This window comes from Synchiropus splendidus, chromosome 1 (genome assembly GCF_027744825.2).
Source record: "Synchiropus splendidus isolate RoL2022-P1 chromosome 1, RoL_Sspl_1.0, whole genome shotgun sequence".
NCBI lineage: Eukaryota > Metazoa > Chordata > Actinopteri > Syngnathiformes > Callionymidae > Synchiropus > Synchiropus splendidus.
In genome coordinates, this window is record NC_071334.1 from 47,711,544 (window position 1) to 47,729,721 (window position 18,178).

At 40.5% G+C, this 18,178-nt stretch overlaps 1 protein-coding gene across 2 annotated transcripts in view; it reads left to right on the plus strand.

Moving 5' to 3' along the window:
• Window positions 1–2,331: 2,331 nt before the first annotated feature.
• Window positions 2,332–18,178, plus strand: part of LOC128761008 (E3 ubiquitin-protein ligase UHRF2-like) — a 31,899-nt gene continuing 16,052 nt past the window's right edge. For both annotated transcript variants that reach the window (XM_053868841.1, XM_053868847.1), the window contains exons 1-3: window positions 2,332–2,651; window positions 12,436–12,888; window positions 14,260–14,531. In XM_053868841.1, coding sequence (XP_053724816.1) covers window positions 2,499–2,651; window positions 12,436–12,888; window positions 14,260–14,531 — 878 coding nt within the window. In that variant the 5' untranslated portion in view covers window positions 2,332–2,498. The remainder of the gene's footprint in view (window positions 2,652–12,435; window positions 12,889–14,259; window positions 14,532–18,178) is intronic.

Sequence of the window (18,178 nt, forward strand, 5' to 3'; positions counted from 1 at the left end):
GAGAAACTGGAAGTTTGGCTGCCAGTTAAATAGGGGTTGTCAGGTAAGCAAGGAAATTAGCACCAGGTGCCAGATTAACACCAATAACTAGGAGGTATCCTGAAGTGTTCTCGAATTTTGATCAGTGTTTTTTTCTCTAATATGTCATTTAAGTTTTTTATGCTGTGCTTTCAGGATATATGTATCTCTTGAAATATACTTAAAATATTGCTCTTTTAATCCTGCTTGGATAATTTCAAATATGATTATGTAGTGACCTTGAAATTTAGTAAATTGTAGATTGTTCTCTAATTTTGATCTCCGGTGTAGATGGAAGAGAACTGTGGAGCACATCAAAGTATCGCAGGTGGATGGGTTACATTTGGGACAGTAACAGAAATTTATGTACATGTGTTTTAAACATATTTCCAAAGCATCATTTTAAATTGAACAAACAATATTAGAGACCAACTGGATTTAATAAACTCTGAGTATTGTTTCCAGTATTTAGTCTGGAAACGATAGCAATAATTATCTCAAGTCAAAAACTATGTATTCTCCAAATATGTATGGGTCGTATGTTTTTCTTTTTCTATATTCTGTGAAAAAAAAGTCGGATATAGGTGTGGTGACTGTTATAGCCACTAGATGTCAGTCACGAGCAGTTTATTCAGACATAAACATTATCAAAAAATGTCTACCAAACAGACAAATCACTGGCTTGCGATCGTGAACGTGTCATGGACAGTTAAGATCACCAGAAGGGGGTTGATCTAGCTGTGTCCAGACATGGACAGACCAACTTAGTGGTGGTTCACTCTACCTTCTTTTTTTTTTCTTTTTGTGCCAAAGATCAATTGACCTTCCGCTGAGCCTCACGTACTGGACGATCAATCCTGATTTTGTTCAGGTCTTGGAACTTCTGGCCAGCCTTTTGGTTTGGTATTTCCTGCCAGGGTTAGCCCCAACAAGTCAATCTTCTCCATCCACTGTAATCATCTTACCTTGTCCGATCCATCTTTGCCACCTCTTTATTCGTTCATAGACCTCATTGGTCGTCTCCCTCTTCTTCTGCCGCCAATATTCTTGGTCCAACAGTGTCTCTCCTCTACAGTATTTGTGTCCTAACTACCTCCCAAATGTGGTCTTCGGACAGATGAACGGTTCTCCTGATATGCTAATTTCTGATCTTGACCAATCTCCAAATATCTCCCACTAACTCTAATCTCATACATCATGACAGTGACCACAACAGTCCTGTGAATCTTGTAATCTCTGTCAATCTAGCTCTCCCTGTTAGTTGTCCTCACCTGTTCCACCCTGCTTGTGCTCTCTACTTCACCTCCCCTAATCTCCGCCCATTACCCTGGATGTTTGTACCTGAATAATTTAACTGTTGGACCTGTGCTTCACTCATTCTAATGGGCTTGTAGTTTGAATTCTACCTCGATTCTACTGATGTTCCCTGCAGCTTATTCCTCCTCTTCTCTAACTTCACTACAAATCACTATATCATCAGCAAATGTCTTAGTCCACTCTGCCCTTACCTCATCTGATGATTGTGTCCATCACCATAGCCCACAAAAAACAGCTCATCAAATCCTACTGTCAACTTGAATCCACCAGTCTCACTGTTTTACACCAGGGGTCTCAAACTGTCCCACAAAGCGGCTGCAGTGTGTGCAGGTTTTTGTCCCAACCAAACAAGCACACACCAACCAATCAGGTGCAGCTGAAGCCAACAGCACCGGTTTAGGACCCCTGGTTTATACATACAGATTTTCATAGTGCACCCCACCTTTTTCCTCTAGATCAGGGCTGTCCAAAGTGGTCCTCAAGGGCCGCAGTGGGTGCAGGTTTTGTTCCAATTCTGAAGTCAGATGCTGCTTGTTTCAGCTGACACCTGATTGGTCAAACTGTCTGTGCTTGATGGCGTTGGAACAAACACCTGCACCCCCTGCGGCCCTTTCTGGAAGAGTATGGACACCCTTACTCTAGAGCTACAAAGACATAGCGCAACTCTGTACTTCTCCATCCACAACCTCAAGACAAACTCTCGATGAATCCCTGTTCAGTGAGGGCGACCTCTCTCCTCCACAACCGTCTCTCACATCCTTGCGGTCATCAACTTGATCCTTTGGTTGATACTGCAGTTCTGAGCATCTCTGCTCTTCTTAACATCGTTACCAGAATACCCTCTTTCCACTTCTCAATTGGATATGTCATCTAATCTAACCCCCCAATCCTCATGATAAACTGAAATGTGCGTTTATTCGGAGACCTGCGCCTTTAAGACAGTATGGACTCTGTCAAACTTCATCTCGCGAGACTTGGTTGGCGCCGCGACCTCATGAGAAACATCTCCTGTGCGAGCCAGTCGGACGTTACCTCTGCAGTGGGAACGCAATGGAGACCTGAATACTTTTAATTCCAACCTCTTTACCCCCGGGAAAGAATCATAACAACCACAGTGTTGCACAGTATCTTATTTATTTTAGGTGCAACGGGGCGGAGCAGCGATGTGGATACAAATTCGCACTATTGACGGGAAGGAGACCCGAACCGTGGAGGATCTTTCTAGATTGACCAAAATTGAGTCTTTACGCTTGAAAATACAGGACATTTTCAACGTGAGCCCGCAGCAGCAGCGTCTATTCTACCGAGGGAAGCAGGTAATTACTACGGTTCCATCACTTCCAGGAGCTATCGGGGTGTTTCGGGGCTTCTGACCGACTCTCGGTCTGTCGGGGGAGTGAGTGGTCCTCGGCTGTCGATTCGGACCCATGTGAGCTTCCTGTTTTTATAGAGATTCGCTTGTAGTTCTTGCGCAAGAGTCCCGGGGCTGGTCCGCTTGCAGCCCCTGTATTTAAGATCGTTGTGAGGATACAGGTTCACATATTTGGGGTGAAGTATTGTTTTGTCTGGCGCATGCAACAAATGTCTCCCTGCTGTAGACATGTTTGTTTACATTGAGCGAGAAAGGTGAACGTCGCCTCTGTGTCCACATGTGCTCTCGTCGGGAGGCAGCTCATCGTAAACGTGCTCTAGTAATTACATTAACACAATGAGGCATTATCGACAGTCTGTACAAAATTGACAAGGCTGTCACTGATAGTGTGATGAAATATGACAATGTATAATTAAACAGCAGCTTGGTCGCGGGCAAAGATGTAGTCAGGATCATAGAAAGATGCGACTGATCTGATTCTGAGAACTGATGTTGCTCTTTGAAGAAGAGCGAGTAGCTCAGTCATTTATCATCTACTTGGAGTAGATCTTAGCGCAGCACATGGCCAGCTGAGATTGAGAGTATTAGGTTTTTTCGTCTGGGGTCTTAAACTCATCAAGTGTACACAAATAAGAATTCCAGATTATTCATCTAGACCTAACAACATAAGTTTAAGACCCAAGATTTTAAGAGTTTCGCTGGATAGGCGTCTCAAACGGTGTCCCCTGGACCCAGGTCCCTCTGGAAGAGCTGGGGTTTGGGTTTTGCAAATCCTCCATGTTAAACTGAAATAACATCAACAACAAACAAAACAACAAGTGCTGTAATCTGTCTTCAATTGTAATCACTCACATGTTGTACAGACATACTGTACTTGCCACAATTAAATAACCACCATTTTGTTTTCATCACACTCAGCTTATCATGTAGTTGAAAAAGTCAAAATTGAGTTAACGCCACAGAATCAGAATCAGTTGAATCACCGTCAGAAAAGTAGTAGTAAATAAAAGTTCTGTTAAGTAAAAAAATCAACATGAAAAAAGTTTCTGTTATTTATTTTACTATTTTATTCCATTTATAATGGTCATTATTCAGAAGTGATAAAATAAAGAAGTGAAATGAACACTGTAATTTTATACACCAATTATTGACTCAAAGTTGTCAAAGGAAAAGATGAAGTCAATGTTTTTGATTTAAGTATTTCTACATCGTTTACTGTCTTTTTCTTTCATTTGAGTGTACACTTGAACTGCACCGTTTATTCTCAACGCAGTTCTGGTGTCAGTGTGAATTAGAATTTTAAGTTATTTGTGTTTCGCCTGTGTCGTGAACTGCATTACATAATCATTCAATTTGATGACAAAACGGAAAGTTACAAAAGATACATATAGACATACATGCATACATTGTCAGTTAACCAGTGCTTAGTCCCTTTCAGGGTTGCGGAGAGTGCCGCATCCCATCAGTCATTGGGTGAGAAGCAGGGACGAGGCAGGTCGCCAGTCCATCGCACAGCACAGACACCATTCACATGAGCACCTAGGGGCAATTGTCCAATTAACCGAGCATGACTTTGTTCTGTGGGAGGAAACTGGAGTACTCGGAGAAAACCCACACAGGCACAGAGAGAACATGAAAACTCTCCACTGGAATCAAACCCTGAACCTCTGTTCCACCTGCAAAAGATACATTTATATGTTGAATATGATAATTACGGTTTGATTGTTCCTCAACTAAATTATTTGTACACTCTGGTTACTAGAGTTATTAGATTAAGTGTTAATTAAATATATATTGAAATATTTTTTCATTTATTTGCAGCATCTAGTACAGCGTTGTACATGTTGCTTGCTTGGAGTCTGCTATGTATAAACTAAGGTCTGCCTGGAAGTTTCACTAGTTTCTTCCCCACAAAAGGAAGATAAGGAGGATACACAGCTTATCAAAGGTTACTGAACTGATGTGAGTCCTCTCAGAGCAGGCGCTATGCTGAGTCTCTGTCAGCTCCTCACTCCATTTCCAAGCGCCTCCACCCCCCCTTACAAGGAAACTCACTTTTTTAAAATTCTTGATATGGCTTTTTAGCATCCAGAGTTAAAACCCACAGTAATGGATGAAATGGACAAATAAACAGTGTTCCTTTTCACGTCACATAGGCTTAATTGCACACTGGACATTCTTTAAATAACAACCCGAATCAGGTTGTTGAAATTAAAGTCAACTAAAAGAGTATGGATGAACGGCCTAGGAGCACTATAGTAACCAGGGTTTCAAAGCGATGCCGTCATTCCCTTGTACTGTTCTGTCATCAAGATAAATTTCTGAATATTGTCAGTGTCACATAATGTTGCCCTTTGGTCTGGCTCCCCAATGGAAACCCTTGAATATTTGTGTCATGAGGTCATTGCTGGTGACATCCCTCTCAGCAAAAGCAAACACAAGACTCTTTCATTTAGTCATCCTGTCTGAGTATTAAACCATTAGTTATCATTGCTGCAGTTTGAATCTACAAAATTGACTTCCTGTTGTGTAAGTAAATGTTTGCACAATCCCATGCATGTTGTTTATATTAGCTTTCTGTTGCTTCCTTGTGAATTAAGTTCAGATCATTGCCAGCTTTTCATCGGGTCTGAAGGATAGCAGGTGTTGCTGCTCAATAAGCATGAGAAATTATAATTAAGTGTGCTGAGGTAGCTCACATTGTGTTTTTGGTGAGAATCCAATATAGAATTCTCAAATGATTCCATTCCAACATTCTTGTGCAGGACTGCCGAACCCAAATTTCCCTTTATTCAGAGTCATTTTCCACCATTATTAATTGACTGGTGTGTTGGAACTGGTGTGGTAGAACAGGCGAGGCCTCTGTAATAAATCCCGAGCTTCCTCCATCTCACTGGTACAAAAGTGGGGAGGGTTGATGAGGGGATTTCTAACCACGTGTTAAGTAATGCATGGAATGAGCTACTGACGCCCAGTGTACACTAGCTAGTGCCCTTACATGCACGCTTTCATGCCTGTGCTGCTGTTCGGTGGACTAAAATCGTTCCAGAGTAGCTGAGTTTAATTCCCCTTTCAAAATGGCGGCTTGTTTTCCCCTTCAGCTCAATGTGCACGCTGCCTCGCCAGTTCAAAGCCGCGCTCACCCTCCAGTCTGGAGGCCAGCAGCCGCACAACTTTCCCTCACTGGTTCATTTTTCACGTGTTATTTTTCCTCTTTCTCTATTTGCCTGCACACCCCCTTGTTGTGTTTCACTCTGAACATCTCGTGTCAATTTCACGAGCAGGCTTGCACACACCTACTTTCCGTACGGCCTTAGAGGCTTTCTCCCTGTGTCTACTGCAGATTTCACTAAAGGTTTGAGCTCTCGACGTTTTTGGCTTCATGTTTATGTCTACACTGTACTTACACAGCAACACGTGTGTTTATGGGTGACTATTGTTGGGGTTTGTGAAAGCTCTATTTATCAGCAGACAGTTGTTGCCTCTGACCTACATTTGACGACTATTTGATTATATATGCATTGATGCCGCAGCGTCTCCAATGATGGGTTTATCCTTGGGTGGTGCAGAAATTGAGACTTTTTTGGAAAACGAGAGTTGGCTGCTGCAAGACAGCCACGCAGTCACACCCTACTTCCACAGATATGACGGACAAAGAGCGAAGACAAAGAAAACGGCAAAACATAGATTTCATTATCTGATGCTGTTGTTCAGTTTCCCCACACTTTGGGTTCTTTTTGTAGACAAGAGGGTTCTAATTATCCACCAGGAAGTTGCGTTCACTTGTTTGTTCAGTTGTGAGCAGGATTAGGCAAAAGGGACGGGCTGACTTCGTATCATGAATGGGGGATGGGTCCAAGCTGTAAAAGGCATCTGTGGTTCATACTCGTATAAAATGATATTTTTAAGGATTGTGTAATGACTTTTCATAAACGTGTTATCACAAACTGTCACTATGCAACAGCACAACATACTGTAGTACTACAGCACCCAGCAATGGCTACTTTATAGGTTACGGTGGATTAATGAGCGAATTGGTGGACATTTAATTGATTAACTTCCCGGTCTGGAATGGAGATATAGCCACTCCGATTCCTGCTGAATACACCTGGAAAGCCTCCAGTGAGACATTGATTCATGTGACAACATCCTTAGGAGACATCTACACCACATTATCGTCGGTTTGATACCAATGGCTCTACGCCAAGTCTCTGTTGGTTGTTTGAACTCCTCAACCTGCTTTCATGTGTGAGATTTCCCTTTTGCTCTAACAGCAAAATGGGAATACCATCAGCACATCATGTTTTATTATGAAATATTTTGCGTCTATTATATACATACATATTTGCGGATTTGCGTCACTTTTCACAGATTTACTGTCTGTACGTTCCACTCCAACTTGAAGCAGTGCTTAGTGTAGCTCCGCAAGAAATGAAAACCTTGCTGATTTGAAGTGGTGCAGCTGCGCTTCGGTTGCGCAGACTACATTTGGTAAACACTTTGTTTCGATAAATATCAAGTTTGTATTTTCACATTAAGTCAGTTGTGCTTTGTACTCCAACCATGACCAGTGTTATCCCACAGCATGGAAAGAAGGTTTTTACTTCAACAATGGTGTTGGATCGGTATTGGTCGATACTCAAAGCTCAGGTATTGGTGTCTGCATCGGGACCAAAAGACATTGATCAGTCTGCGAGCCAATGTTGTTAATTTTACGGGTTTGGACGATTGTTTTACATATAACGTTTTACAAGCAAACGCACTGATTTGAGCTTGTAATTAATGAGAAATTAAGGTTAGTTGTGGAAGGGGCCCAAGGCTAAAGCTAGCCGGAGCAAGTGGCCTGTTGCTCATTGTTATGAGAGAGAAAACAAAAAGTAAGTAAGTTTAATATTTGATTTACAGACTCCACTACTTCCAGGCTTGTATCCTTTATTTGTATAGCTGGGTGTATTTTGTATAATCTATATATATAAGTATATATAAGCTATATCTATAAAACATTCAAACACAACATTGTTATTGCTGAGACATTTTTAAAATCCTTCTCTCCCATCTTTGTACTATTTTCTATCCAGTTATGTGCTATATTATCCGTGGCTGATACGATCAGACAAAGAGGTGTCAAGTTCTTATATACCTGTGTGTTTTTGACAATAGGTCTGTTTGTCTTTGTCTGAGGTTCAGTCTTTCATTGGTCTTCATTGCGGGTTAAATTAAGCAAATTAAGATCTGTCTGCTGCAAAAGAGGGCAGCGATTAACTTTCAAGAGAGTGTGTTCCACCTGCTGTTTTGCAGAATTCCTTCTCATCTTCATTCTGTCTATTGATGTGATGTTCTCAGGAATCCTCTGTTCAACATTTCACAAGAATTTGGGATTTATTCTTTGTTGCTCTTGGGCTTTAGTTTGAGGAAATATATCCTTTAGAACATACATCTTATTTTGTGAAATATTGCTAATCTTTGGTGCTTGAGTATGTCAATATCAATGTCTGAGATATCTTGACCTTCTCTGATAGAAAAAAATACACCATGATGTATCTGGGGTTTTGGCTCTAAGCGGTGTAGTCTGGTTAGAGTCTGTTCTTATCTTTTGGGTTTTCATCTAATACTCCAAATTGTTTAGCCTCCAAAGGTCAGAATTATGTTCTGTTTTCTGTATGCGATTCATACCCCAAGAATGTAGCTATCTGTTACAATGAAGACATTTTTATAACAAATTAATTTCAATGAAAGCTATGATTATGAAAGGTATCTGGTTGGTTTGCTGGTGGATCCTTTTTATTGTAGCCTAGCAACACAAGTGCTGTTCAAGCTACTTAAATGTTGATTGAAGACAAGGTTCTAATATTTTTGCTGTTGCATTTTGTTTCCTTCTTCCGACACCAACACCTGCCTCCATGTCATCCTAAATCAATTCATGGCAGCACTAAATTAAAATCACAGGATTGGTAGTGTGACCAAATGAGAAGTTCTGCTTCTTATTCTCTCCGCACAAGCTCACCAATTTATTTTAGGCCTGCACCAATCGATCGATGGGCTGATTTATCTGCACCGATATGGGCATTTATGATGTCATCATAATTGGCAGATCAAATTCCGAATATAATTTTTGATGATTTTTCATTTTTTTTTATTTTAATGAAATACCATTTATATTGATACATGATGAGAAATATTATTACTCTTTAAAATTTTACATCACAATGTAAAAATGAGAAAGCAAAGCAGGCATTTCTCTGAAAAATCCCACAGATTGTTGTGATGCTGCAGACCCACCTGCAGACTAGACCAACAGCTGCAGACATGAAGCCAGCCATCCACGATGGCGGTCATTTGGCAATTCTTTTTCGTCAAGATAGCATTAAAAGAAGACACCTGGCCTCAAATCGCCGCGCAGAGTTTGAGCAAATGGAGGCGAACAAACAAATGCTAACCAGCGCTAACGGCAGGCGAAACCAATAATAATGGAGTTTATTATATTCAAAGACTGGAGGTGTGCTAACAGCATATAATGTGCACTACTATTATTACACAGTTGACCTCAGATACTCATTCCCTGGATATGTATTGGATGAAAAGACGAGCGGTCTGTTCATTGAAAAGGGAATAAAACTTATTTATTTTACACCAAGCACTTAGGCTTTTTTATTGTTTATTCGCTTTAAAAGTTGCAATGTTTTCTTTACAGTGTTGTTCAGTATTATTGTTAATTAGTAGATTCCTGCAATAAATCTAACAAAAGAAAAAGAAGTGGAAAAGAAACTTTTGTGTGTGGAAAAAAAAGAGAAACTAACGTCAAAAATCAGTGTGGGCCTGTTGGGATTTAGGCGATTGGAGAGAGGTTTCCTTCTCATGATTAAAAACTGGCATTTTTATTCAGTAAATGACAAAATATTGAAACTTTGCTTCATTGTTTCCCTGTCATTTTGTGACTGGATTTGTTTTTTAATTTTTAATTTTTTGGCGGGTGGGCGGGGCTCCGCCGCAGTGTCAAAAAAACATGGCCGAAACCCAGCATTTGGTATTTGTATGACTTACACTTATATAACTGTTGCAGATACATTACACATACTGTGGTCAACATTTTGTCTTCTTGTCAACAAGATTGAAAAGGAGCGGAGTGATTTTCCATGTGGACAAGTGCTTCATTTACTGTCAGACTTTGTTGGATCAAAAGTCCCCTGACAGTAAACTGTAGATAAACATCATTAAATGAATTATGAAAATGTCTAGAAATTGATTCTTGTAGTCTGGATTGGCTGCTCCAAAATAGTCACCGTGCCATGTGCAATGAAATGTGACTGTAGCAACCACCACACGCCTTTGTTTGCGAAGCTTCTTGTCTGATCTAAATTTCATGAGACCATTAAACCCATGGATGGTGAAATGGCGCCTACTCTCACCCGTCGCCCCACCACCCCCCAACTTCTCTCTTTCCGCTGTCAAACAACGAAGAGCAGGGAAGCACAGGCGGCCATGCTTGCGTCTCCTGCACACTGATGTTCAGAGCTGGAATAGAAAGCTGATGCCTGTAATGGCCTCGCCAAACCCGCCATACCTAGGGCTGTGTGTACCGAACAGTAAACAGTGACCTTTATGAAGACATGAGTGTGTTTGATTCAATCGGTATAAATGCCTGTTTCGATGGTCGATATGATGAGTTAGTGCCAACGGGAAACAGATTACATGCACAATTTAGGTTCATGTGTGTGGGGGGGCTGTTCTCGTTCGGTAACCATAGCAACCGAGAAATTTCTTTTGCCCCAGCTACATCTCCTATCACTTTAATTCATGCAATGATTTCTCGTATTTCCCCCCTCTTTGTGTGACAACTGGCTCGGGAATGTGCTAGCGGAGCTGCAGTTGAGAAACCAATAATGTTGGAGTAAATCGTTCCTAGTCACTGACAACATGCTCTTTTCTTTTCAGCAGCTCAATGCCATGTACTCCATTTAATGCATTTAAATTAAAGCTGAGATGTTTTGGATTTTGGCGGCTGTTATGTTAAAAGCTGTTATGCACTTTAGAGACGTGAATCTGTTGTTTTTATCTTTTATTTGGATTTTGTTCAATGATTGCACATTGTTGTTTTGTTTCCCCCAACGGTGTGTCGTGTATTTACTGGTGCGTTCCTGGTTGAGCAAGTATAAAAGGCAATCACTATGTAGCTTTACAGGTCTTTAGAAGGACGAATGAGGTTCGCTCGGAGTTAGAAAAGCAAGACAATTCGATATATTCACACTTCATTAACACACTATTCAACTGCCATTCATGAATAAATATGGATTAGTTCATCACTTTAACAGTCTTGTAAGTTCTGTAATGAGCCAAGAGAATCACTAGCAGATCCTGACTTTGTGTTTAAGGACTGTCTAAATCCTCTTGAGCCTCATTTATCACCGCCTGAATCTAATTTTAACCAGCAACTGCATAGATAAAGTGTAATACTGGCCATCCCTTGTGAACAATGCATAGATAATATTATATATATATATAATCAATGTTTTAAGGCTTAATGGTGTGAAAAATAAACATCTATATTTTGTTCCAAAAATAAAATACAGATCAGGTCCACATATGATTAATATGTATAGAGTGTTCTACAAATATGCTGGAATTTCAGGAGTATGCCCTGTTAGCTAAAAGACTGGGTTGTAGTCGGAGTGGTGCCAGTATGCTTTACTGGTAGTTGATGTGGTGAAGAACAATTGCATTCTCAGGGCCCGATGCAGCTTTTCTGCCAGGATTTTGTGAAACTACACCCCCCCCCATAAAAGAAAAGAAAAAGAAACAAAAGTAGCAAGAGGGGAATTTTTTGACATTTACTGGATTAGTGACAATTGTTTTTTTTTTTTTTTTTTGACCTAATTTGCGGATTGTTGTTTTTTTTGTCAATTAAATTATATATTTCAGGTTTAAATGAATGGTTTTAAAATGGGTTGTTTTGTTGTATCGAGTGTAATATGAAACAGTGAGTCAACTTGATACTCATTTCTCCTGCCTGTACAACCAATGTTCAAGACGGGCAGCAACCCATGATCAAAATTCGCTCGAATAACTATAGAGTTTATTTTACATTGGCAATACTTGATAGTGAATTGTAGTGAATACATGATTGAACATTTTGATAATTAGAAAAACATAAAATAATGGGTCTCTTTTGTTTTTACTATTTCTTTCATAGAGGCCAAAAATAAAAAGACCCATGTAAAACTGCACAGCATGGGTCCATATCGCAGACCAATGAGAATGGAACAAAATGGTCATGCAATTATTAGTCCATGCTACTGCTACAAATTATAAAAAAAAAAACATCTGCATGGATTCCAGCGTGGCAACCATCCTAGACGTGTAGTCTGGAAAATTGATCTAGATCTTTCCTTCCAGCAGTATTCCTGACAAATTTGAGACTTGAATTAATCTTGTTCTTGACCTGGTAAATGAAATTGTGGCAAGCTTTTTGAACTTGAAATCCGGAAATAGCTCACATGGCAAAGACATGGATGTGCGCCCAGGTATTTCCTTTAGAATCTGTTAAAAATCTGTTACAGTGTTAAAAAGCAGAAGCGCAAATGTCTGATTCAGTTATAGAGACTTGGGATGCCTGGTATTACTGATGGCCTCACTGAGATGCTGATCCTTACTGAAGCACCACAAGTGAATATGTGCGCTTCACCGGAACAATACACATTTCTTTGCTAATTTCGTGCTTTGACTTTTTTCAGATGGAAGATGGCCAGACACTATTTGACTACAACGTTGGTCTCAATGACATTGTCCAGCTGCTGATCCGTTCCCACACAGACCCTCCTGATGGTCTGGCCCCTAAGACCCCCTCGGATGAAGCATGTGCACCTACTCCAGAAACTGGCTCTATGACCGAAAGCCATAACTCTCCTGCTCCAGTCTCCCCTGTTGCCATGGAGTCGTCCACCAGTATAACCTCCACCAACAACAATAACAGCAGCAGCAGCAGCAGCAACAGCAACAGCAACAACAGCAACAGCAACAACGAAACCACCAGCACCCCTTGTAACACAACACCAGTCATCCTTGAATCCAGAGACTCTACTAGTACCAAAAATGGGCTCAAGCCTTCTAGTCCAGCACAACTGGACAACCAACCTCCAACATCGAGCAAGAGTCTACTAATTGACCCAGGAATAGGAGTGTACAAAGTAAGTTATTACTCAGGTTCCTAATCCAAAATCTGCATCAATTTCTCATGAAGTCATCATTGGGGATGTGCTAAATATTCTGTGGCAGAATATACTTTGCCAAAGAGTGCAAAACAAATGCTTTGGTTGGGAACAGTCAAGTCATGTAATAGGATGTGTTTTTCAAATACAAAAATACGCTGCAGAGGTGAAACATGTTCGGCGAGACTTCTGACGAAACTCTGGCAACCCACTCCACCATTCTTAGAGGCGCATTGTAAAAATCTGGCAACAAAATCCTCCACTTCAGTGGTGAGAGCGCCGACTCCCTGGCTCACTGCCTGGTCGGCTGGTGACCAAACGGTAGTGGTTCAAATGATTTTGACTTTCCGAGCGATATGTCACACGTCGCCTCTGTTTGATCATTCTGTTATGTGGGAAACAAGTATCAAGCATGGCTGGTTCCGACTGTCGCCATGCCGATGCTTTGGGGCAAAATGTGATCTTCATGATGACAAGAGAACTAGACTCAATGGCCATACTTTTAGTATCAGTGCTTTCCGCTCAGTCCAAGAACTTGCAAATAAAACATTCACTGTACTGTTACTGCACGTGCGTCTGGTAAAGCCGTGTTGACTGTACCAGACCAGTGACCAGTGAGATCAGTTGAAGAATGAAGTGGGGGATCGCAGTGCAAAGCACATTTGGAAGTAGGATCATCACGTTACTAAAATATTGATTGTAAAGCTATGGCAGTGGCAAATATCAATTTTGTTTGTGGGGGTGTGACTAAATCCCTGAAAGGGTCCCTATACTGCTCAAGAGCTGGGGAGAGCCCTAATACAGTGCAAAGTTAAGATGTTATTTAATTTATATTTATTTATTATCATGTTTGTTATTTATTTTTGAAAATTCTGACATTTTTAAATTGCCTTATAGTTTCATATTAGTAATAAAAATGTGTGGCAGACAATACAATTTGTTTTGAGAAAGTTGTATTAATCTCACTGGTTTATTTGTCAATGATTTCAAACAAAAATGCCGCACACAAAAAAAAAAAATGCAAGGGGCACATTGCTGAAAAAAGGTTGAGAACCTGATGAACAATGTGGTGTATTAACCATTAAACCTGCTGCCTAATTCTTGCTTTAAATAATGAAAACTATTGTAGGGGACTTTTGTGTCCATATTAGTGTACTAGTACAGAGAGGTTTAAACAGGCCTGTAGCTGCAGGAGGTTGAGTATGTTAATCATATGGCTGTGTAAAGGGCTTGTCTGAGAAGTGTTCAGTACTCTCCTAGTCAGGACCATCCCATGCTGTTTTGCTTGTGCCCTTTTTTGGTAGATTTCCCTAGTTTTTATACTTCCAATAATCAGTGTGTGTCTTCTAGATAAACGAGCTGGTGGACTGCAAGGACGTAAGCATCGGTGCCTGGTTTGAGGCCTGTGTGGAAAACGTGACAATGGCGCCCATTAAAGCCAGGGTGGGACGACCACCCAAAAAGCCCCAAAATGGGAAGCTAGACGCTGAGCAAATCACGGACACTAACAGGAATATTGTGCTAAACACGGACAGTAACGGAGCCTCCACCTCTCAGACAGACTCTGCAGCCCAATCCAAGAACAGAGAAGAGGAGGTCCTTTATCACATTAAATATGAAGAGTAAGTATGCTGGTTTGGATTTTGTCTCTTTGTTAGAAAGCTGTAATTGTTCTCAGAATGTTATTCACCCAATTTGATTTAAAAAAAAAAAAAAATTCTCGGCCATCGTGTTTTGCTGTTATATATCGCGGAATGCAAAAGCAGCGGCCATGTGGGGGAACACTTTTGCGTGGGGGAACCTTAGGAAAGTTTTTGAATCCGATAGCTTTAGATAAGAAATCATAGTTATACAACAATAATATCATAATGAAATAAATAATTCAATTATAATATCCCAGTTATTTTGAAGTTTTTATCCTAAAATTCCGTCTTAACCTTGTGGCGACTGGCAGATTTTTGGAAATTTTTATTTTAATTGCCGTCTGTGTCATCAAAATTCTACTGCATACCATGAAATGGTAATGTCGTGTATTTGTATAAATAGCAGACATTGTCATTCACAGCCAAGATAAAATGAGATATGAATTTAAAATCTTAACGCCCTGCATTATGAGTTTTAAACAAGGTTATTCTTTTTACCAGAGCATATGCATACAAACTGGGAGATGGCATTTCGTAGTAAACAGAACTTTATATCCTTAAAATTGTCACGTTGTTATGCAAGAAAATACTTTTCATTCACCAAAAGATGAAGCCAGTTAAACATTTCACTAGTTATCCATATTAATGGCTTGAGTGCGGCACAGTTTAAATGTTACCTTTTCCAACCTTCCACCCACTCTTTGTTCTTGATTATAAATGTTGAGAAGGTGTGTGAAGTTTCATTTAAAAAAAAAAAAAAAAGAACCTTGAGCCTTTTGAAACAGCACTTGTGGTGGTTCACTCACAATGGAACGACTAGGGTTTGTGTAGACAGTACATTTTGGACTCCATCATATGCTGTCCCCTGGTATTCTCATTCACAACTCAGCTTCCGTTTCCATGGCAAACCAGTAGTTCACAGCAGCCTTACTTCTGTGCTTACCTCTTTCTGTGTAAGTGCTGCTAACATGACGGTGAGGAGGTATGTGTGTGTGTGCAGTGTTGAAGAAACTGCACTGAAATGACATTTATTGTTGAAACCTGTGCCTCTGTGCTTTTGTCTGCTATTCCGTCATTTACAAAGAGGCAGGTGTTTGAATTGGGGAATTCAATAATGCACACTAGAGCGACACCATATCAGCAGAACAGGCAATATGTGATAACATTGTTATGTACTGCAATAACAGTGTTACTCAAGACATAATTCAGACATGCTTCAGACAGGTTGACGTAAATACAATTTTATTTTTTTATCTCACTCTCTCTTGGTATAGTCTACATAAAGAAGCCAGTTCTACACCATTGTATGCTACTTGAGCTTGTTTACAAAGAGCACAGTTCAATTTTCGGCTGCTAAAAGGTCTTGACTGCGAGGGCATTTTGATAGTTGCCTGTGAGCTGTTGTGACTAATATAGACAGAGTCACTCTTTGTCAGTTCTCTCGACTGATTTGTTCCTTGGCCATCTGGTTAACACTGTTGTTGTCATTTAAAGTGACCACAGTCCATTTCACTTTGTACGGTTACATGCAGAGCGTAGCCTGACCAAAGCAGTCCAATTGCATCATGCTCTCCCAGTTTACATGCAGTGGAGAGGAAGTTCTATTGCTGAGTAATGCACCTCCGTGACAAGGGGTGGTGCCGGGGGCTCTTCAGTTCTTCTGTCAGAAGAACTGGCAAAGCTGACAGGTAGCAAGGAGACTAGGGATGGTCTGATCAGGATTTTTGGTGCCAGTCACAGATACCGATCAGCCAGAGCGCCGATCACCACCGATCACGATACCGATTACATGGATTGAAAATTAATTTGTAATCAATATGATGAGACCGTCTGTGTACTTGATGTGACAAAATGAACCATTAAATCATTTTAATTCACGTTTTATATACCGCTTCAAGGTGGCAAACAATTGAAAAATCTTGCACAATGCAGCAACTATTCTGTCAAAAGGACAACTGAGAAATATTTAATTCCATGTGAGACATCGCAGTTTGGTGAATTGAGAGAGCTCTGCATTTATGAAAGTTTCCACTCTTGACTTTTCAACAGTTTCAAATTCAGGCTGATGAATGCTTCACCCGACTCCAAACTCCAAAATGGCGATGGATCTGGTCGTTTCTGTCTCCGCTTAAACGACATCTGAGAAAGGCTGCTCATTAACTCTGTGAAATTAATCGTTATTTCTTGTGCTTAGTTTTCTGAATGTCGTGCTCGGACCGGCAGGTGTTGCTCAGCATCAGCTGCGCTAACAGCCTGCTGCTGAGGATCCAGCAGTCTCACTTTCATGAGCCCAGAAAACTCTCTGTGCTCCGTCAAGTGCTGGAGGTTTAAATGGCGTGTTTGATTTGAAAGCACTTCCCTGCACAGCATTTTCCCGTGCTTGAGCTGCAGAATACAAACTTTAGATGACAGATTGAAAGAACCTCCGTAGAGGTTTTGCTGCTGCCAAGTGAGCAGCGAGTAGGGAGGAGCGTACGCGTCACAACCAGCGGGGCATCAGACCGGCTGTCACAAGTGATCAGTTGTTGTGATCGGCAATGACAGGTAGTGATCGGCATTCTATTGTCTTTGTATTACAAGGATGATAGATGTCAATCAACTAAAGCACAGAGTTACACTTATGATCACCAGCGTGAGGTCAGACTAACCATGCTAACGGTTTCTAGCTTGGTGGTAATTTCGTCTCCTAAAACTAGTCCTTCTCAAATAGTGAGGTGGGCCCCGCTGGGGGTGGCGCGGCGCGATGCCGGGGGGGGCGCATTTGACCTTAGGGAACATACTTTGCCATACTAGAATAAAGTGTAATTGCAAAGCCATACATGCTTTTTTTTCATTTCAGGCTAATTGATGCACTTTGAGTCTTTTCTGTTACAGACAAAAACAATGTTAATGTAAATATATTTTTTATTTAAAGTTGCTCTCCATTACTTCAATTTTTCCTTTCTTAAATTACAAAAAAGGATACAGTGCTGATAATAATAATCAGTACAGAGGTGTACTGATAATCATTTTATAGGCAAATGATACTATTTACAGCGCAATAGAAAATAATTGTGAAGCACTGCCTAAAACCAACAAATCACATCACCTAATCTTCTTGTGGGAACTAATGATAGAAATAACCTGGGTGTAAGAAACGTCTATGATTTAAGAATGAATCCACTGATCTGATGTAATTTAATGATTGAGCGTATGCTCTTTGAATTTGACCAGTCCTCTCCATCTTTAATAGACAGCCACCCATCAAGAGGTCTTGTCAGAGCACTCCTCCATGACCTGGCAACATAATCAGGTGAAGAGGAATCCTTAAATAGTTGCTATGGTTTCCTCTGGTCTCTCTTTTTACGTAAGCATGTCATTAAAAGATGCACAAAAGTGAATAACCATTGAGCAGCCAAAGAAAATGTTATATTTGAGGAATGATGAAATACTTGTTTTCATTTCACCTTTTTGTTTATCAAGGTCTCAGTGCTCACTTTGTTGTCCACCAGTGGGCGAAGAAGCAACTCTTAAATAGACAGCATTGTCAAAACACAAACTGAGTGATGTCTAATTTGTTTCTGTACAGACTGCACCTCGAACACTTGGATGTTGCGCTTTCTCATCTCCATCATATTGTGTTTTCT